At 50.8% G+C, this 21,026-nt stretch overlaps 2 protein-coding genes across 8 annotated transcripts; one reads left to right on the top strand and one right to left on the bottom strand.

Moving 5' to 3' along the window:
- Positions 1-1,374: 1,374 nt before the first annotated feature.
- Positions 1,375-8,209, top strand: GEMIN4 (gem nuclear organelle associated protein 4). Of its 2 annotated transcripts, none has more exons than XM_004324727.4 (2): positions 1,375-1,668; positions 4,852-8,209. In XM_004324727.4, exons 1-2 carry the CDS (start codon positions 1,659-1,661, stop codon positions 8,019-8,021), a joined length of 3,180 nt encoding a protein of 1,059 aa, XP_004324775.3. In that variant the 5' UTR covers positions 1,375-1,658; the 3' UTR covers positions 8,022-8,209. The 2 variants fall into 2 exon arrangements, with proteins under 2 accessions (XP_004324775.3, XP_073653984.1); XM_073797883.1 differs by lacking the exon at positions 1,375-1,668 and adding an exon at positions 1,828-2,226.
- TLCD3A (TLC domain containing 3A) lies at positions 4,451-20,306 on the bottom strand. Of its 6 annotated transcripts, XM_004324728.4 has the most exons (5): positions 17,506-19,399; positions 16,973-17,056; positions 13,152-13,356; positions 11,628-11,723; positions 9,560-11,177 (listed from the first exon to the last, which is right to left on the bottom strand). In XM_004324728.4, the coding sequence occupies exons 1-5, from the start codon at positions 17,625-17,627 to the stop codon at positions 10,908-10,910; spliced, it is 777 nt and encodes a 258-aa protein (XP_004324776.2). In that variant the 5' UTR covers positions 17,628-19,399; the 3' UTR covers positions 9,560-10,907. The 6 variants fall into 6 exon arrangements, 5 of the variants coding, with proteins under 5 accessions (XP_004324776.2, XP_019782504.2, XP_019782503.2 ...); XR_012328681.1 differs by lacking the exons at positions 9,560-11,177; positions 11,628-11,723; positions 13,152-13,356 and adding exons at positions 4,451-8,079; positions 9,180-9,250 and having other exon boundaries at positions 17,506-20,306; XM_019926944.3 differs by lacking the exon at positions 13,152-13,356 and having other exon boundaries at positions 11,042-11,177; positions 17,506-19,731.
- Positions 20,307-21,026: the final 720 nt, after the last annotated feature.

Genomic DNA, 21,026 nt, shown 5'->3' with positions numbered 1-21,026 from the left:
TGCATTGCAAGGTGGAGTCTTAACCACTGGACTGCCAGGGAAGTCCCTGATGTGGCCTTCTAAGTTTGTTATAGTAAAATAAGTGGTTTATGTAAGTACTAAACACATGCCAGATTCCTCTTTATCTGTTTATCTTATGTTGTAACATACCCCCAATTTTTTCTCTTAAATGTACAGCTATGCATGAGAGAACTGAATGCTGTTTATCTACCTGGGACATTTTAGCTTCATGATATCAGCCTCCTTTTATTTCTCTCATTGCCTGTCATTTTTCCTTTGTTGCAGTCTTCAATATTTTATTCATCCTAAAACCATTTACTGTACCACTTTGGCCTTTTATCAAGCAATCCAAAAGTTTACCTCTGCACAGGGCAGCTAGTAATTTTAAACCAAAAGTTACTACTTTCCCATCTCTGGGAATGGTATAATCAGCTACAAAACAAGGTTTAAAGATAGTTTTGCCCAAGCTGGTGTTTTTTTTTTTTTTTATTTTTTTATTTTTTTTATGGTACGCGGGCCTCTCACTGTTGTGGCCTTTCCTGTTGCGGAGCACAGGCTCCGGACGTGCAGGCTCAGTGGCCATGGCTCACGGGCCCAGCCGCTCCGCGGCACGTAGGATCCTCCCGGACCGGGGCACGAACCCGCGTCCCCTGCATCGGCAGGCAGACTCTCAACCACTGCGCCACCAGGGGAGACCCCAAGCTGGTGTTTTTAAACAGATGAAGTTGGGAAGTTCCTCAGTTTCTCCAGAGTTGTGTTTTCAGAGTAGTCATTTTATTTTTCGACTTGAGGGGTTGTGGTCCTAGCATATTAAGTTGAAGTTCAAATATCTCTTGAATTTAAATCCAGAGAGATTTAGAATGGCTGTGTTGTGGAGTTTTCCTAGGTTAGCCTGTAAAGTTAGTATGAAATCCATGTGTGTCTGACGTCTGAATGGAATTAGCAAAGCCAGGGACATTTAGTGCTCCTTAGTATGACTTTCTGCCCATCTCACCTGTCCCACAATGTCCTTGTGAGTCGGAGAGTTTCCAGGAGGACTCCCCGTCGGCCACTGAAATTTATGGTAAGAGTTGATGGGAAGAGACCCGCTGCGGGGGAGGAAGCCTCTCAGGGAGTGGTGAGTCCATGCGGGTTAGTGGGCAGCCTGGGTAGGGGCATTCAGTGAGGGTGAACTGTGGCGGGGGTGTGAGGAATCCGGGGATTACTGGGTGCGGGAGAATGCGGGGCCAGGGACGGAGCTATAGGGAGGACAGACTGGGGCCCAGGAAGTAGGGAACTGCAGAGACGCGCGGCCGAGCGGAGCCTGGGCTGGGAGGGGGCGGTCGTTTGGGGGCCGGGCCCTGGGTAGGGGGGACGGCACGCCGTGGGATGGAGGCGCGGGTACCTGCCTGTTGCCTGGTTGGAGGCCTCTGGCCGATAGAGGGAGCTGTGGGTCTGGCGGCCCCGATACCGCGGGCGCTTAGGTGGGACCGCGCGTGCGCGCGGAGCGGCGTACATATGCCGGGATCCGCGCATAGCACGAGCTGAGACTGCGGGCGGGGGCCGAGGCGCCGCCCATTGTCCCGCCCCCCGGGACCGCCTATTGTGCCGTGACGCTTGCGCCGCCCTCGCGGCCTGGCGGGGGAGGGGCGACCCGCGCCGCAGTCAGCGTCGCCGCCATGGATCTAGGTGGGTGTTCGGTTCCTCTGGGCCCGCGTGGGCCGCGTTAAGCAACCGGCGACCAGGCAGTGCTGAGTGGGCCCGGGCTGAGGGAGACCTCCGGGCCGGGGAGGGGTTTGGGAGGGCGGGGGTGTCTTGGAGACCGGAGGTCGGGGGGCCGGGCTCTACCCGCCGCTCTTCCGCTCGCCTCTTGCCGGCTCCAGGCCCCTTTCCACGTGAAGGGGCCAGCGGATGTGAAGTTAGCGTTCGCGAGAGTGGACAGGTTCGGGCACGTGCTTTGGAAAAGGCCGGGCTCCGGCGGCGCCCCGGGGAATCCCGTATCCCCAACGATCTCATTTATTGAACGTCTACTAAGTTCTTGAGCAAGCGTTGAGGTCCTCGTGGATAAACGGGGATGATGATACCGTATCAGCCTCACAGAGTTTGGGGGAGTTTTCACTGAGATCACGTGTGTACAGTGTCGAGTCCGGTGCCTTGCGCAGGACTAGCGTTCTTCAGACCAGCAGTTGTGGGCACGGGTTGCAGCAGCCGAGGCGGCAACGTGCGTCTTGATTCTCCAGATGCCAGGTCTGGGAGAAGGGAGGGGACAGCTGGTATAAATCGGCGGCTCCTTGCCCAGCCTCCCCCGCTGCTGGATGTGCTCTTAAGGGCATAAGACCAAGAGCTGTTCTGGGAGAGCTGGGGTGAGGCTCCCCAAGATGTGCCAGTATTAGTAGGCTGTTGAGAAATGTTCTGGTCCCTGTCCCCAGCCAGCTGTTCCGTGGTGGAAAGGTAGAGTTGGAAGAGTTTGGAGCCCTGCAGCTGTGGTGATCTCTGTCCCAGCCCACTGCTTTGCAGTTCCGACAACCTGAGCAAATTGTTTGAGTCTTAATGTTTCCATCTCTAAAACAGGAATGGTCCTCAAAATGTTGATCTGACGATGAAAAGATACACATACCAACTAGCACAGTGCCTGGTACAGAGTAAGCGCTTAAACATAAGGAGCGGGCACTCACAAGCGCCAGTTAACCATTCGTGATAAAACACTTGGGATTCGCCCAGCCATTAACTGCTTCTGGGACTTACTCCTTCAGGTGGCATGAGTATATACTTACCGTCTCTGGAAGGTGGGTCTCAGGGGCCAAACATCTCAGCTGAGCAGGTAGAGCAATAAAATTAAATTTACAGAGTCAGAAGGGAGCCTTTTGGGGGGCCCTGGGAGAGCAGCCTGAACCAGAAAGAAAGGCCAGAACCCCCAGGGAGACCTCTCAGCAACCTGGCTCTTCCTGGGAGTCTGCCTCAGCCACTGGGCACCAAGATGGATTGCCTTCACCAGCGGGTTGCATAGGAGTGCTGTTCCAGATGGAAGGGGCAGGATAGTCTCCTGGCCCATGAAAATGGGGAAGCTGTGTTCTTGAGGGCCTGAGGGACTGAGGAAGGGGCCCTGGGAAAGGGGAGAGGGGTCAGGAACATTGAAGAGTGAGCAATGTTTGTACGATGATTTAGTTTCTGGCCCAAAGGAAATATACCTAAGAAAGACATGTCCTGTTTCTGAGCTGGAGGAGGCAAAGAATAGGGACAAGATTCTGGTCCTGGCAACAGTGGAAAGGTTTGGGAGAACCAGCGTTTATCGAGCACTTAGGCTCTTTGTAGCCTGATTCTATTTTGTATTACGCGGGCCTCTCACTGTTGTGGCCTTTCCCGTTGCAGAGCACAGGCTCCGGACGTGCAGGCTCAGCGGCCATGGCTCACGGGCCTAGCCGCTCTGTGGCACGTGGGATCCTCCCGGACCGGGGCACGAACCCGTGTCCCCTGCATCAGCAGGCAGACTCTCAACCACTGCGCCACCAGGGAAGCCCTGTAGCCTGATTCTTAATTGTATATATCTTACCTAACCCTCAACAGCCCTGGAAGATGGGATTGGGAGCCAACAGTGGGTGTGGACCCAATGCCAGGGGCTTGACTGTATGTATTATTTGATCCTCAGGGTCATAATGTGAAGTCTGTATTATCCCCACATATGCAGAAGTTCAGAGAAGTAATCTGTCCAAGATCACACCACTTCCCCCCCCCATCCCACCCCGGTACGCGGGCCTCTAACTGTTGTGGCCTCTCCCGTTGCGGAGCACAGGCTCCGGATGCGCAGGCTCAGTGGCCATGGCTCACGGGCCCAGCCGCTCCGCAGCATCTGGGATCTTCCCGGACTGGGGCACGAACCCGTGTCCCCTGCATCAGCAGGTGGACTGTCAACCACTGCGCCACCAGGGAAGCCCACACCACTTTTAAATGGCTGAGCTAGGAGTTAAACCCATGTCTAATTAAACATCCCAAGATGCCTTCCTTGCTAAGTCTGTGTCAACTCAGGGCTCACTGAAGAAGGACTTTTCTGAATCTAGTACAGTATTTTTTTCTATCTACTTCTTGGCTTCTACCAGAGAACCAGGACCATTAGTAGCTTATTCTCTTTGATGGAAAGAGCTGTGGGAATTGAACTGTTTCCCCAAAAGGCAGAACGTTTGAAATCTGTTTCCAAGACAAGGCTTTAAGAGAAAAAAGAGAAGCAGGGCTTGTCTGAGTGCTGCTGTGCAGACAGTCCTGGTCCACGCCCTTCCTAGTCTGTATCGGTACTTAGAAGCTCAGTTGTCAAGTCCTGCAGTAAGTACTTGGTGGCCGCTGTAGTTTGGTACTGTCCTTGCGCTCTCTTTCTCTCTCTCAGCCAGCCCTTCTTCCTCAAATCTTCTGCTGGCCCATCCTTTGCTGGAGGGCCTTGCCTCTGGGCAGGCTCCTTCCTGAGTCACATTTCAAGGTTGACTTGCCTCCTGAGCTTCAGCCCTGTGTTTCCATTGCTGGAGGACGTTTCTACCTTAATGTTCTACCTCAAACTCCAAATGACCAAGACGTATCAGTGTTCCTTCCAAGCACATCTCTCGTGTTCCCTGTTTGCAGTAGTGCCCGTTGTCTTCCCAGGTCCAGGCTAGAGAGCTTGGGAGTCCTTTTTTATTCCTCAGGTTAATCCTTTGACTTCAGCTCTGCAGCGGGTCCTAGAACCATCCCTTCTTCCCCCTCTCCCACTGATTTCATTCAGAACCCTTTTCATCTCTAACCCTAATAATGACAGCCTGCTGACCAACTGCTGCCTCTCCCTCTAACCTCTGCTTGCTGTTCTGAAAATTTTTCACCACATTCTATTCTATTGGACTTCTGTCTGTGCAGGACCTTTGAATATCTGTGAAGAAATGACTGTTCTGCATGGGGGCTTCTTGCTGGCCGAGCAGCTGTTCCGCCCCAAAACACTGGCAGAATTGACCAAGTCTGACTGGGAGCATGTCGGGCGGCCGATTGTGGAGGCTCTGAGGGAGATCTCCTCTGCCACGGCCTGCTCCCAGCCCTTCGCCTGGAAGAAGAAAGCTCTGATTATCATCTGGGCCAAGGCTCTGCAGCCCTACCCTGTCACGCCTTCTGACACTGAAACCCTGTGGCAGGAAGATGTGTTCTTCTCCGTGGGCAACATGATCCCCACCATCAACCACACGGTCCTCTTTGAGCTGCTTAAGTCCCTGGAAGCTTCCGGACTCTTTATCCAGCTCCTGATGGCCTTGCCCACTACTGTCTGCCATGCAGAACTAGAGCGCTTTTTGGAGCACATGACTATCGACACTTCTTCGAAGGATGTGGCCTTCTTCCTCGACGTTTGGTGGGAAATGATGAAGCACAAGGGCAATCAGCAGGACCCCCTGCTCTCCCAGTTCCGGACAATGGCCCATAAGTACCTGTCCTCTTCAGATGAGTTCTCCCACCCTCCAAAGAGGTTTAAGTCCGACCCGGATGTGTGTCCTACCATGCCCCTGCTGGGCATGCTGCTCACTGGGCTGAAGCAAATCCAGGATAGGATCCTGTGCCCCGGGATGAAGTGTTGCGCCTTGGCCAACTTGGCTGACATGCTGACCGTGTTTGCACTGATGGAGGACAACCCCCAGGAAGTGTCCGCCACTGTGTACCTAGACAAACTGGCCACGGTGATCTCCGTGTGGAACACGGACACCCAGAACCCATATCACCAGCAGGCACTGGCAGAGAAGGTGAAGGAGGCAGAGCGGGACATCAGCCTGACCTCACTGGCCAGGCTGCCGAGCGAGACGATCCTCGTGGGCTTCGAGTTCCTGCACAGCCTGCTGCGGGAGTGGCGGGAGGAGCTGCGGGCCACGCTCGGTGGCAGCCAGGGGACGAGCTACAGCAGCTACCGGCTGTGCGACAGCCTGACCTCCTTCAGCCAGAACCTGAAGCTCTACCTGGACACCGCTAGCCTGTCCAAGGAAGAGAGGCAGGTGGCTTCTGAGCTGGCGGAGTGCGTGGGTGACTTCCTGAAGGACACGAACAGGGTGCTGAAGAACAAGGGCTTTGAGAAGGACATCACTGCCTCCATCGCCATGGCCATCATCGAGCAGAAGTTGGACCGGCACATGGAAATGTGCTACATTTTCGCTTCTGAGAGGAAGTGGGCCTTCTCGGATGAGTGGCTGGCCTGCCTGGCCAGCAGCCGGGCTGTCTTCCAGGAGCCCGGCCTGGTGTTAGAGCTGCTGGAAGCAGTGGTGGACGTCAGCGCGGCAGACGGGGCTGTCCCCAGACCCCAGATCAAACAGGTCATCGACTTGATCCTGGAGTGTCATGCACACCTCTCACTGCCAGATAAAAATAAAGTCCTCTCGGGCGTCCTGCTCTCCTGGGGGCGCAAGGGCCTCTCTGAGAAGTTGTTGGGTCACTTGGAGGGGTTTCAGGAAGACCTCAACACGACTTTTAACCAGCTCACGCAGAGCGCTTCTGAACAGGGCTTGGCTAATGCCATCGCTTCTGTGGCCCGCCTAGTCATTCTGCACCCGGAGATCACGGTGAAGAAAGTGTGCAGCATGGCCGTGGCCAACCTTGGCACCCACAGGTTCCTGGCTCAGATTCTCACCGCCTTCCCCGCCCTCAGGTTCGCGGAAGAGCAGGGTCCAAATCCCTCCACGACGATCGTGGTGTCCTGCCTCAAAGAAACAGTCTGGACGAAGTTCTCTACACCCAGGGAAGAGAAGCAGTTTCTGGAGTTCCTGAGATGCCTGGTGAATCCTGTGAAGCCCCAAGGGATTCCAGTTGCTGCTCTTCTCAAGCCAGATGAGGTGCTAAAGGAATTCGTCCTGCCTTTCCTGATGCTCGACGTCAAAGAGGTGGACCTCAGTCTGAGGATCTTCATCCAGACTCTGGAAGCAAACACATGTCTAGAGGAATACTGGCTGCAGACCTGCTCTCCGTTCCCACTCATCTTCAGCCTGTGCCAGCTCCTGAATGGCTTCAGCAGATACTGGCAGCTCCCCAAGGAGAAGCGCTGCCTCCCCCTGGACAGGAAGGACCTGGTGATCCACATCCTGGAGCTCCTCTGTGAGGTGGTGTCGGCTAACGCCGAGACCTTCTCCCCGGACACCTGGGTCAAGTCCCTGTCCTGGCTCCACGGGAAGCTGGAGCAGCTGGACTGGACTGTGGGCCTGAGACTGAAGAGCTTCTTTGAGGGCCACTTCAAGTGTGAGGTACCAGCCACGCTCTTTGAGATCTGCAAGCTTTCTGAGGACAAGTGGACCTGCCAGGCCCGCCCCAGGTATGGGCCCGGCACAGGCCTCCTGGCCTGGATGGAGTGCTCCTGCATCTCCAGCAGCATCTCTGAGCAGATGCTCGCCCTGCTGGTGGTGGATGTGGGCAACCCTGAGGAGGTCAGGTTGTTCAGCAAGGGCTTCCTGGTGGCCCTGGTGCAGGTCATGCCGTGGTGCAGCCCCCAGGAGTGGCAGTGCCTTCACCAGCTGACCAGGAGACTGTTGGAGAAGCAGCTCCTGCATGTCCCCTACAGCCTGGAGTATATTCAGTTTGTCCCTCTGCTCAACCTGAAGCCCTTTGCCCAGGAGCTCCAACTCTCCGTACTCTTGCTGAGAGCTTTCCAGTTTCTCTGCAGCCAGAGTTGCCATAACTGGCTCCCTGTGGAAGGCTGGAGCCATGTGGTCAAGCTCCTCTGCAACAGCCTGACCAACCTCCTGGACTCTGTTCGGTTGATACAGTCAGTTGGCCCTTGGGCCCAAGGACAAGAGCAGGACCTGACCCAGGAAACCCTGTTTTTTTACACCCAGGTGTTCTGTCACGTTCTGCACATCATGGCCATGCTCCACCAGGAGGTGTGTGAACCACTGTATGTTTTGGCCTTGGAGATCCTCACCTGCTACGAAACCCTGAGCAAGACCAACCCTTCTGTCAGCTCCTTGCTCCAGAAAGTAAACGAGCAGCACTTCTTAAAGTCCATCGCCGAGAACATTAGCCCCGAGGAGCGGCGCCAAACCCTCCTGCAGAAGATCAGCAACTTCTGACCTTCGTGGGTCAGAAAACAGCTGGGCCTCAACCTGGCCAGGTCTACGGGGGCTACAGCTGAAAAACACAAATTTTTCGGTTACGTGAAATTTTACACAAGCCCAAAAATCTGACGACATTGTAAAGAAAATAGTTTCTTAGGTATTTGTAACATACAGATTGTAATAAAATTCTCTTTTGAGTTTTATCTTGCCTCTTTTGAGACTTTCTTATCAATAGTCTAGGCTCATCAGTACACGCTGAAATTGGGCACAGCCAGTCGTGAAGATCAAGTCAAGCTGGGAGGCGCGTGTTCATCACCGGGCTTCTCCACCCTAGAATCCGGCAAGTAAGTCTAAAGGTGAAACCACCCAGGTGGACTAACTACGAGGTACGTGTGTTCTGTTGCACTGAAAGTCTCTTTAAGACTCATTTCGCCGTATCTTGGAAAGGGCAGGAACTAGGAAAGGGACTCTTTTCTGCTACCAATTGGCCATGTGATTTGTGTGCGCACAAGGCCTGCAACCAGTGTAAAAGGAGAGGGTTGGACCAAGAACATGAAATGTTGGGTGGGTGGGAGGGAGGTCAGTGACCTCAGGAAAATGGGTCTCTTCTGAATCGAGGACTTCTGCCCCACAGTGTTAACGCTGTCCATTCAGTGGATCTCGAAGGGGCTGTGCTGATACTGTCTGGTAATCACCACAGAGGCGTGTTTAAAGGATGGGTGTAATTATCTTCTGCCTGGGGTGGGTTGTCATGGGTTGGTTGGTTGGTTTTTCTGTTTGTTTTATTTATCTATCTATCAGGTCTTAGTGTGGCAAGTGGGCTCCTTAGTTGTGGCTCACAGGCTCCTTAGTCGTGACTCACCAGCTGTTTTAGTTGTGGCATGGGAACTCAGTTGCGACATGCATTTGGGATCTAGTTCCCTGGCCAGGGATCGAACCCTGGCCCCCTGCACTGGGAGCGTGGCGTCTTAACCACTGCACCACCAGGGAAGTCCCGGTTGTCACGGTTTTGAAGAACATGTGGGAGCAGGGAATGGTGTGTGCAAATGCGTGCCCAGGATATATTCCAGAACCATGAGGACTCGTTAGGGAAGTGTTTAATTGGGAGGCAAGGAAGGACAGCTCCATACCCCCATCACAGTGAGGCAGTATTCAAGTTCTCTCCCCCCGCACCTAAAGTGGGCTGGCTCTGTCTGCGGCCTACAATTGGGTTTCCACCCTCCTGACTCCTAGTTGGGATTCACCTGGGAAGAGAAGAAAGGGTCTAAAGTTACGTGACCACTGGGCTAGAACTCTAGAACTCTGCAGTGTACTCTTGGCACCATGAATTACAGAAACATGTTAGAGTGAGGTATGAGCTAGGCTCTGCTGGAGGCTGAAGGCATTCACACACACCCTTCCCCTGCAACAGCCCACCTCTGCCAGTTACACGGAGAAGAACACAGAACAGAAACAATAGCACACAGCAGCCATTCCAGTTGGTCACAGGACAGGTCTTACCAGAAGTCGGCGTGGATATATTTCACAAATGAGAATAAGTTGGAAAATATTAGTGCAACTTAGTCACCACAGGGGTGATTTATAAAGATATACGGATAGTAAACAAAACGGTAAAAAAATTACAGCATTTTATGTTTTTAAATGGCACCCATTAAAGACTGAAATAGTCAAAATTTGAGACACTGTTACACACTCAGTACTTTAAAAGTTCACAGACAACAGTGAATTAAAAGGCACTTTTAAAAATCTAGTTTTTCACTACTGCTTGGGAAAAAACTTCATGGTAGCAGTTTCTAAAACCCATCCTTGTCGTTCAGGAGCAATTAGTGTTGGCACCAGAGGATCCTATCGGTAAATGGTGGGTGAAGGAGTCAGTCTACAGAACATAATTTGGCCAGGGCTGACTTGCACTTTTGCTCTCCAGCCTTCTGTGGCTAAATGGCAGTAAGTCAGATAGGAACAGACTTTGGACCACAAGCTCTGGCTTATCAGGAGGCAGTCTAGATGAGACATCTCATGGTTTGGAATACAGCAGTCCGTTCTGCTTCATAGGATAAGGACAGTGTCAAAGCGGGGTTACCCAGTGAATAGCTCGGTAGCCATCATTTCACTTTACCCCTATAGTTTTTAATAAGAGCATCCTGTGTGTGTGGATATGGGGAAATCTGGGCTTAAGGGACATGCTAAAAAGGGAATAGTATCTGTGACTGTTGGTCTAACCAAGTCAGCCTGCAGAGGTGCTGACCTATTGGCCTTCCTACCTACTCAGGTGCTTCAGGTTCCCATCCCTGCCATCTACCCCACCCCGCCAGTGAGACTTCTGATCAGAAGTCGGTAGACAGGAGAATTCAATGTTGGCACATGGATGAAAGGATGAGGCAAAGGACCTACGGGTTATCTAGTAAACAATAAAAAAACTACCTACCCACAACGATTTTCCCAGGCCAACATCACAAGAAAAGAACCAAGTCATCACTTGCTTCTGCTGGCCCAGTATGTGTGGATACTCCCTGAGTGGCTGGAAAGGTGGGGAGCCACCAATATGAGGACCAGGCAGGTGCCCAGTTCCTTGTCACCTTGGTCCACCTATCTCCACACCCCATGCTTCTACCTCCAGAGCCCTTGAGATAAGACCCAAGGAAGGATCCTTGGGCTTCACGTTAAACCACCTTGCTGCCAGTGGAGGTCTGACGGGATCCAATAGTTGTTACTAAGGAAAAAGTGCTTTTGCAAAAGGGGCAGGTTAGAAACGAGAGGTGATAGGAATATTCTTTAGAGAAACGCTAATCCCTCTGCTTATCAATACCCAAAAGGCTGAGGCCACCCAGGGCACAATCTGCAGTTTGGTCCACGGGAATACTGAGTGGAGGAGGCGCCCTCACTGCCTGGCTCATGGAGCAATTAACCATCCTTTTTGGCTGGGGGAGCATCAAAGAGCCGGACTGCCTTCTTGCACAGCAGAGAGAACCAGTAGATCTGGGGAGCGATGAGGAAGGCGTTGGCCACATTGCAGTAGAAAGGAATGTGGAACGGCACTTGGAGCAGGCTCAGTCCCTGCTGCTGGCCGTAGGACCAGTACATGAAGGGGAAAAGGAGGATCCGACATGAGAAGAAGGTGGTCAGCGTGAGGATTCCGTTCACCTTGTACAGCAGCGTGTGCTGCTGCTTTAGCTGCAAAAGAGGGAAGGAGAGCACAGGGTCACTTTCAGGGAATGACTAGCCTGAGTCCCACAACGGACAGGCCAAGCGTCTCCTTTTCGGACACTTGTAGAAAAGATGATTGAGCACTGCCGTATTTGTATATGCAGAGAGTCTCATACTGTTTCCAACAGTGATGTGAAATTTGATCTAAGCCACCCAGCTGACAGGAGCACAGGAACGGTGGGTTAGAGAAACTCTGTGACCAGGATAAATATATATGAAGAACTGGATCGAATTTGAATCAAATGTACAATTTTTCAATCCCACTGGCTCGAAAGACCAACTGACCTTTAAGTCTGTTCAAGGGTCTCCTACCCCACTATTGGTAGCACTAAAGAAGTTTCTCCAAACCCTCTTAATCTACCAAGGAGAAGCAGAGTCTGTTCCCTCGGCACTTTCTGCCACTCCTTTCATACGTGCCTGAATCAGAACTCTGCCCAGCGACACAAACGGAGTACTCAGTTCTGCCATGAAGATGCAGCCAACAAAGAAGTCCCCAAGCTCTCCCCTAAGCCTCTGCAGAGGAAAAGAGGAAAAAGGGAAATAAGTAATGGAGGTTAAGGAACCACCGGAAGGAAAATTCTAACTAGGGCTATTGAAAAGGGTAACCCTGAGCAACCATGCAGGGAAATGGAAGTGCTAAACGGGCCAGTGCAGACCAGTTCACACTTGGAATCCTCATGGTCCAGAGGCAACTGCATCACACACTGAGCTTTCTCTAGAATTTCAGTGTCAGCCAAAAGGAACTCTGCAGCCCACTTTTGGGTATCCAACTTAGTCATGCCAAGGGCAGGCACTTAAGCCAGTTCAGTTCCACGAAATATGCACCAGGGCCCATGCCTGATGTTAGGGTCCCCAACACAATCAAGAGAGACTTATTAAAGAATGTCATGCACTCTACCTCTCCGTTTATCCTTTCAAGAAAGCAGTATAGGGAATTCCCTAGCAGTCGAGCGGTTAGGACTTGGCACTTTTGCTGCTGTGGCCCAGCTTCAACCCCTGGCTGGGGAACTAAGATCCCCCACGAGCCACAAGGCGCGGCCAAATATAGAAAGCAAGCAAGCAGTATTGGGATAGCAGTTCTGTCTCTTAGTACCACCGAGCGAGGTACGTAAACTCATAGAGCCCCAGTTTCTTCCTCTATGGTATAGGGCTAATATTTTCTAATTATCATTTCTAATTATTTCTAATAATTTCTAATGATTAGAAAGCAACAAATTTTTTTAAAGTTTTTTTTTTTATGTGGACCATTCTTAAAGTCTTTATTGAATTTGTCACAATTTTGCTTCTGTTTTATGTTTTGGTTTTTTGGCCGTGAGGCATGTGGGATCTTAGCTCCCCGACCAGGGGTCGAACCCGCACCCCCTGCGTTGGAAGGTGAAGTACTAACCACTGGACCCCCAGGGAAGTCCCCAAGCTACAAGTTTTTAAATCAAGCACCTGTCACCTGGTAGGCACTTTGGAATTACTAGTCTCCCCTCTGCACTCCCATTTCTCTTCCTTGTTGGGTGAGTTTTTTTAATGGGAAAAAATGGATCTGGGGAGAAATTATGAGGCTTTTTGCTTTGAGAGTCTGTGCTTTTGTGACATCAAAATAATGCAAACAGCCCTCTCTGGGCACTGTCAGAGCAAATAACCAGTTGATGGAGCTACGCTCATTTCTTTGAAACAATTTTTATGGTGTTTTCTATTATATTGTATGAACTAAAGGCAGAACCTTTGACAAATGCTTGGGCATCACAGAGGGCTGGGGGATTGCCAGTAAAGAGGATCACAGACATTTCAGATTTAACTCCTTTCTACACTGTGGCAGCAGCTGGCAGGAGGGCAGTGGGGGCAGCAGGAAAGGGGAAGAAAAGGGGGCAGTCTGACAGTTGGGACACCCAGTTCAACAGGAGGAATGAGTGGCTGAACCTACTGGTGCCTGTCCTGGGAGGCCATTACCTGTGCGACCGGCACAAGGACAAACAGAATAACTGCGTGGTGCGTGATCATGAGGCGGTTTTTACTTAGGAAGTTTCGAAAAATGGTGAGGGGATGTTTGCTGCTCTGGTCCCTGGTTCGGTACCATTCACAGAGGTACATGGCGTAGGAGTCATAGATCATGTATGGAATCAAAAACCAGACATACTCTCGGGCAAGCCAGTGCCTGAAAGAAAGCATATGGATGGTCCAAGAAGTAATTATGGAAATCCGTTATGAAGGCTCACAGCCAGCCTCTTCTTAAACACATCTGCATCAGCTTTGTACTTAATCAGCTGTTTTTACTCCAGATACTTCACAATGAACATGCTGAAGCTGACAAATAAGGAGAGTGAACAACTTTCTCTAAATTACAGGGCAAACTCACAAGTGTCAAAGGTAGAAAGCAAGGATTCACTCAGCACCATGGGTTTCAGTGACTTGCCCTCACTGTTTGTCTGGTTTAGCTACTCATTTGTAATGGATTTTCTGGTACTTTGTGATATTAGCTGACTTTGATAGATATCTCTACCAGGGATTCCACAGACCCACCAAGAAACAGGTTTGGAAAGTGACCCAAATCCCAAACCCAGTATTTCCAGTTTAACTCTACTCAGTTGCTCAATAGTTGGGACATTACTCTTGAATCTGTTTGCAACCCCACTCTAGGGAGTTTCCAGGAAGTAACCCTGGCCACTTTCTTTACAATACTATGGCTAAACCCAGTTTCATTCAAGAAAAATATCTCTGGAAATGAGCCGAGAGCTCAAGGACTACCTTACAGTAGATAGATACCAAAAGAGAAGCTAGGACAAAAGACAGTGTTCCCATTTACTTGTCCACAGGGGTTGAATCAATATTTGCTGAGTCAAAATGATAGTTTATCACTGTCCCAGAGCAGATTAGAAGGTAAGTCTCTACAATTTCCAAAATTTTGTTCCCCAAATAGTCACTCTACAGAAAATCTACATGAAAAACAAAATCTAAATTGAAATTATGTACTATCCTGGGAAGGATTAGACTAAGTCAGCAAAGTTTTATCAAGCGCCCATGTGTTAGGTAGAAGAAACCATTTAGTTTTATGGTTCTTAAACTACCTGAACATCAGAATCGTCTGCAGTGCTTATAAAGGGCTCCACGCCTCAGAGACTAAACATGGTGTGCCCAGGACCTCAAATCTGTATTTTTAACCTTGTCTTCATTTAACCTAAGGAGCCAGTCCACTGAACTGCAACATTAGGAATATAGAGTGCCATTCACATTTCTGTTCCTGAATGATTCCACACTTACCACAGCAAAACTAAATAATGAGTAAGCAGTGACATAGGCAAACAAGTAATGGCAAACTTAATATACATTCAGGTAAATTAATTAGCCAAGTTCCAATGAGGCAAAAAGATGCAATATTTATTCTACTGCCCATCTGTGGTCTCCATCGCTTTCTTGAAGCAATTCCAAAGTAAAACAACTATGAAGAGCAATTAAAAACTCATCTGAAATATAACTGACCTCTCCCCTTGCGTGGAGCCTAGGGTTTTAAAATTTTGCACACGGTACCAATTCAATAAGATGCGAAATTGTGGCTGTTAGTTGAATTCCCTGAAGACTTACCAGCAAGCGATCTGGATTATAATCTTAGCTAGCACTAGCCTGGACCTTAACTTTTGTTTTTGTTTTTTTTGCGGTACGTGGGCCTCTCACTGTTGTGGCCTCTCCCGTTGCAGAGCACAGGCTCCGGACGCGCAGGCTCAGCGGCCATGGTTCACGGGCCCAGCCGCTCCGCGGCACGTGGGATCTTCCCAGACTGGGGCACGAACCCGCGTCCCCTGCATCGGCAGGCGGACTCCAACCACTGCGCCACCAGGGAAGCCCGACCTTAACTTTTTTTATAAAATGAAGATAATTAAAAAAAAAAAAGATAATAATCCTTGTCTTACTTTCCTGATGAAGTTATTGTGAAGATTAGAAAGTTAAAAGTATGAGAGTACTTTTAATTGTTACTATTATTATTTTTGGCCACACCATGCAGTTTGTGGGATCTTAGTTCCCAGACCAGGATCAAACCCAGGTCCTCGGCACTTACTTAAACGTAAGTGAGCTGTGTGGCCAAAAAAAAAGAAGCGCTTACATTGAGAACTAGGGATCTGGGTCTCTTTAAGGAGCTGATGAAACCCCTGGCCCTGCATCACACCCTACAGATAATTTAGGAAGATTCATAGACACCCCCTCCTACCTACAGACATTCTATATGAAGGCCTAAAATTAAAAGACATAGAATAGAAAAATATTTGGATGTACAGACTATGAACCCCAAAAGGCTTTTTTTTCCAGATGATTAGGTGCCTTTAGGGCATCCTTGTGCATCCATGTAAGTTGAGGGCACAGAAGGTGGTGTCTGTCTCTATTTTGCAAGTAGAGGATGGATCTAAGGCATAAAGATATACAAAAGGAGGACCCTAAAAGCCAAACTTAGATTTGCTACCATGCTCAAGCCACTAAGACACATGGCTTCTGAGGGGAGAACACAAGCGTGCTACAGAACTGAAAGTTAATTGTGTGCAGATCTCTTCCTGAGATGTGTAGCAGCTGCCTGCCGCTTGCCCTCAAGTGCCATGGGGGCTGCATCTGTCTTAGCTTAATCTCTGCAAAGGAGGCAGGTTTCAAGTTTGACCTGACAAACTGGGGGCAGTGAGGGAGCCTGCTGCACCATCAGGAAATGCTCAATTAAAATAAAAATTGAACCCAGCTGAGAAAATGCTGTTAGTCTTTGGTGTATGCAATCAAAGTCACTTGACCTATCTTCTCTCAGCATCTACAATTCATCGCCAATAACTGGTTTTCTCTAAAAAAAAAAAAAAAAAAGGCAAAAGAAAAGCACAAAAATCTTGATGGCAAGGTTAATCCCAAATAAGAACCAGGCACCAAATTTGCAGGCCACAGTGAGATAGATGCCCCTCTCGGGCTCCCCTCCCATTCCATTCCCAACAGGTGAAAACCAGGACACATAATAGAGTAAACATGAGAAAGGGATTAGGAAAGGCTATTAACTTTCCCTGCACATATGACAATTGCTCTTCAACTTAACTGTGAGGAGGAAAGGGTGATTCTAGGAAGACAGGTAAAAAAGGATGGCTTTGAAAGGATGGCTTTAAAATGGGGTGGGGGGGGCACTGTTACCCAGGTCTAAATACTATACAAAGTAGACCAGCCTGGTCGCTATAATTTGTTTCACTGAATGCACATTTCCTGTCCTGCCTGTGGACTGAACTTTCACACCCATTCGAGTCAGTTTTCTGAAAGCTCCAGAAAACTCTTCATCACCTTCATCTTTCAGAGGAAAGCATTTGTAAAGAAAGGGGTGGTGGATTTGTTCCTTTCCATAGCAGGGTTCTGCTAACCACACATCCTATCTTGGCCAATGAATGCTCCACAGCAGAACCCCAGGGAGATCATTTAAAAGAACCAAAAGCCACACTTCCACTTCTGAATAATTTTCACATTTATCTATCGCATAAAGAACCTGGATCGTTGGACCACACTGTCCTCTAACACGCCACCTTAAATCAGACTCAGGCTCTGTCATGCTCTAGCATTTCTTCAGTTTACTTTCTCCTAAGCTGGCGATGCTGAAGGTGAGGAGAGGAGGAGGGAACTAGTTATAGTGCCCAAGTTTCACCCATTAATCAGCTGCCTGACGGCACATGCTGATAAAGAACTAGGACCTGTGAGCCACTCAAATGCGGAAGCTTCGAAAAAGCCCAGCGCCGTGATCGGTGTAGCTTTCACCTGGCATTGGATGTTACCTGTCGGTGATCACGTGGCTACAGGAGCGGATGATGATGATCCCAGACCCGGTGGCCAACACAGCCTGCACTGAAGAAACCAGCCTAACGTGCGACAGAAAAGAGAAAAGGGGGGAGGGGGGACGGAAAGAGTGCTCAGTCCAGTCCCATGGACAGCATGAAGCCAGAACTCTTCAACCTGACTTCCCCCGGCCGCCAGGGTGCCGAGGAAAACGGTAGGGCCGCCGCCGCGCTCCCGACTCCCAAAGCAGCTGGCAGATGTCAGCATCGGGGAGACGTCCCTCCCGGTCCTCATCAGCGTGGGCAGCCCCCCACCCTCCAGCCTGCTCCCGCTCCACCCTCCTCCGCCTCCCTCCCTCCGGGGGCAGGCTGCACAGGGTCCTCGGAGCTCTCCGGCCCGCGCCGTGGACTGGGCGAGGACCCGGGAGGCGGCCCCCTCGCTTCCTGTCGTCCCCCTTTTCCGCCCTGGGCTCGGCGTTGGGCGGGCGCAGCCGGGGCGCATGGTCGGGCGGCGGCGCGGCCTCGCCCCGTACCTGGTGCTGATCAGCACGCAGTCGTTGTGGGTCCAGGCGGGCCGCGCGCGCCGCAGCCCCCAGGCGCAGAGCCCGAAGAGCCCCGGGAAGAGGAGCGAGCCCCAGGCCAGCGGCAGCAGCATGGGTGCTCGGGCTCGGCCGCCTAGCTCGGCGCCCTCGGCGTGGCTCAGTCGGCTCCGCGCGCGCGGCTCCGGGACTGACGCGGCCTGCCCGCCCCTATTTCTACCCTCCGCCCTCCGCCCCCCGGCCCCGGCCCCGGCCCCGGCCCGCCGCGACTCCGGCAGCCGCCGGGCGCTGGTCCCGAGCCCGCGGCGCCACTCCCCGCGTGACCAGGCCGCGGACCGCGATAGGAGCGGGCTGGCCGGGCGGGGCGGGGTCTCGCCGCCACCGCCCCTGGGCCCCGAGGCTTTCCCTGGTTTCTCGGCCGGCGAGTAGGCGGCAGCGGGAGCTGCTGCCCGCCGGGCCCCGAGTGAGCGGACGTTGCTTCCCCGACCAGCGGCGCGCGAGTGGCCGCCGCCGGGCCGAGGCCGTGGAGGAAGCGCCGAGGCTCTCGGGGCTTCTGTTCCGTCACCGCTGACGCCTCCCCCTCCCTCGGGGACCCGCCTGGCTGACGAACTGCCCCGCACCTGCCCACCGGGCGAGGGAGGGGAGGTGGGGGAGGCCCCGAGAGGGCCAGGTAGGAAAAGGCTCCGGGCCTAGACCCCGACCAGCAGGGTGGGGTGAGCCCGCGGGACAGGGGCGTGGCTCGGCGCGAACAGGGCGGTGAGCGTCTCTCCAGGCGAAGGAAGGAGAGGGCGGGTGGGCTTGAGGCCGTCTGCTCGCCTGACTTATCTATGAAGCGCTCTCGCTTCCAAGTGGGAGGCTTAAGGAAATGGTCGTTCTGCCGGCCAGAGATGGCTTTTCCACGTCCTGCCAACCGCCGAAATTTCTCCAGAGGAGCATCGATCCAGCAGTTCCTCTCTCAAGCCACACATCGAGGTGGAATCTCACGGCTGCAGACTTCCCGTGGTACTGCGGTACTGTCTCTAGGCTTTGGGTCAAGATGCTGTCCCGTCTTGGTGACTGTTTTGTTGTTGTTGACAGCGTTGTGCTTACTTCAAAGTTCTCGGGCCAAATGCCCTGAACTTGGGTGGGCGGAATCGAATCATTTTCACTCAGCCCCAGTCACATGGCACCAATACAGTAACTGCAGTATTACCGGCTTCTCTTCTCTTGGGACTTGCCAGAGTTTTACTTTGGTCTGTATCTTCCTCAGCTTACAAATGTGGGGGGAAGGACAATTCATTTATGTCTACAGCAATTGAAAGGTACTGTGGGTCTCTTCAAATCACCATCATGCAAAATGCTAACCAAAGCCCCGTAAGAGTCCTTTGGAACAGCTGGGCTCAGCCTCCCTGGGCCAGTTTCCTCATTTGTGAAATGAAAAAGCTGAATTACAAGTTCTCTTTGGTTCTTCCAGCTCAAAATTCTTAAGATTCTATGACTTTCATAAGGTAACATTATTTCTTTAGATGTCAATTAAACTTCTCTAACATGGCAGTTGCTGGTGTAGAAGCCGATGTAAACACAGCTTTTAACGTCGTCGTATATGTGGTTAAGGTGAGGGATTTAGGAAGCAACATTAAGGAAGCAGAAAACCCAAAGAAAAGTCTGATATTTCTTCCACTTAGGGCAACATCTCTAACTCCCAAATTCACCGGTAACACCCTTGGTGAAATAAGAAAGATACTTCAATTTGGTAGCAAGATATCTGGCAAATAAAAAGCTTTCTGTACATTCACATTTGCATGCGGGTAAAGGACAGCTATCTTCCATTCTCTTCAGAACAACAAATCCTTCTGCATTGCAATTTCTACTCCCTACCCGTTTATCCCAGTCACCTCTGGCTCCAGCTTTTCCAGAGAGGGACAAGTGGTCACAAGTCCTCCCTGCCTTCTCTTCTTAAAGGGATCAGCAACATGCATCAAGGATGCCAATACTTTTCAGTGATGGGGATCAATCTACCCCCTATGCAAGAAGTCGTTTGTACAGCTCTTAAGGAGTCTATGAAACGACAACAAAACAACAGATGTTTCATGCATAGAAAATAACCAGTAAAATCAGTTTCCAACACCATGCTCATGAAGTCACCAGAATGTTTAGGCTGAACCACCAGAAGGGCAACAAGCATAAAGTGAGCCCTGGCTTTTCAAGTGGGCAAACGATAATGTCAAAAAGCATCAAGCTTTTTTTTACACAAACTTCTACTCACCCTTCAGAAGTCTTGAGTCAACTGTTTCCTCCTGCAAGAAGGTTTCAATTTACCTGTCTCTCCAGGCAGGTTGATAAGTTCATTTTCTAAACTGCCTTTGCATTTGAGTAGTGAGCAAGTTGGTTTTTATTTGTATGCGCTTTCCTTGAAACAGGACCATGTCGGGAATTCCCTGGCGGTCCAGTGGTTAGGACTGGGCGCTCTCACTGCCAGGCCCGGGTTCGATCCCTGGTTGGGGAACTAAGATCCTGCATGCCGTTTGGCGCGGTCAAAAAACCCCAAAAAAACAACAAAAAAAAAACCCTCAGAATCTTTTTGTTTTGTTTCCTAAGTTATACCTGGCACGTTGCAGGCGCTCAAGAAATGTTTGATACTTTTTAAAGCTAATGCTTATTGAGTGCTTACTGTGTGCCAGGTACCGGATCCAGCATTTTGCATGAGTTATCTCATTGGTTCCTCGCGAAAAATCTGTTGTCCTCACTCAGTGTGAGTGAGTGTGTGTCTGCAAAATGAGACCCAAAGCAACTAAAATATTGCTAAGGTCACACTGCTGGTAGCAGAGTTGGGATTCAGTATTTTCTGCCTTCAAGGTCAATGTGCTTAATGACTATTCTGCCTTCAAACTTGATAAGCAAGGCGAGAGTACATAATTCTTTTTCACAATGTGGTTGCTGATTAATAACCACTGTTTCTAATTGTTTACCCACAAATATAAACGTGTGGGGTGGAGTTTATGGGCTCTGATGCTGCTATTATTAACACCATTTTATATTTATATATAATTTTTTTTTTTTTTTTTTTTTTTTTTTGCGGTACGCAGGCCTCTCACTGTTGTGGCCTCTCCCGTTGTGGAGCACAGGCTCCGGACGCTCAGGCTCAGCGGCCATGGCTCACGGGGCCCAGCCGCTCCGTGGCACGTGGGATCCTCCCGGACCGGGGCACGAACCTGTGTCCCCTGCATCGGCAGGCGGACTCTTAACCACTGCGCCACCAGGGAAGCCCTAACTTCATAATTTTTCAAAGCACTTTACATGTATTATTTCACTTGGTTCTCAAAATAACCCAGTGAGGTAGGTGAACATATTATTTTCATTTTATAGATAAGGAGACTTGGATGCAAATGGTAAACTGAATTGCCACCCTACGAAGTGGCAAGTCTCAAATTAGGACCCTGGACTCCTGATTCATGTTCCAGGGTGATTGCAACTACTTCATGCTGAGGCAGACAAAGAGAAAGAAAGTGATGGCCGTTAATGGAACATCACTCCCT

The sequence above is a fragment of the Tursiops truncatus genome, chromosome 20 (genome assembly GCF_011762595.2).
Source record: "Tursiops truncatus isolate mTurTru1 chromosome 20, mTurTru1.mat.Y, whole genome shotgun sequence".
NCBI lineage: Eukaryota > Metazoa > Chordata > Mammalia > Artiodactyla > Delphinidae > Tursiops > Tursiops truncatus.
Note: the sequence above shows the minus strand (reverse complement) of the source record. Positions and strands in the feature narration are given on the sequence as shown.

Bases quoted from the DNA above. Each gene is read 5' to 3' on its own strand.
- TLCD3A (XM_004324728.4), bottom strand. From the start codon at position 17,627: ATGCTGCTGCCGCTGGCCTGGGGCTCGCTCCTCTTCCCGGGGCTCTTC. The intron at 17,057-17,505 runs GTACGGGGCGAG...GTCGCACGTTAG, and splicing joins TGCGTGCTGATCAGCACCAG to GCTGGTTTCTTCAGTGCAGG. The intron at 11,724-13,151 runs GTAATGGCCTCC...TTTCCTCTGCAG, and splicing joins TCCTTGTGCCGGTCGCACAG to AGGCTTAGGGGAGAGCTTGG.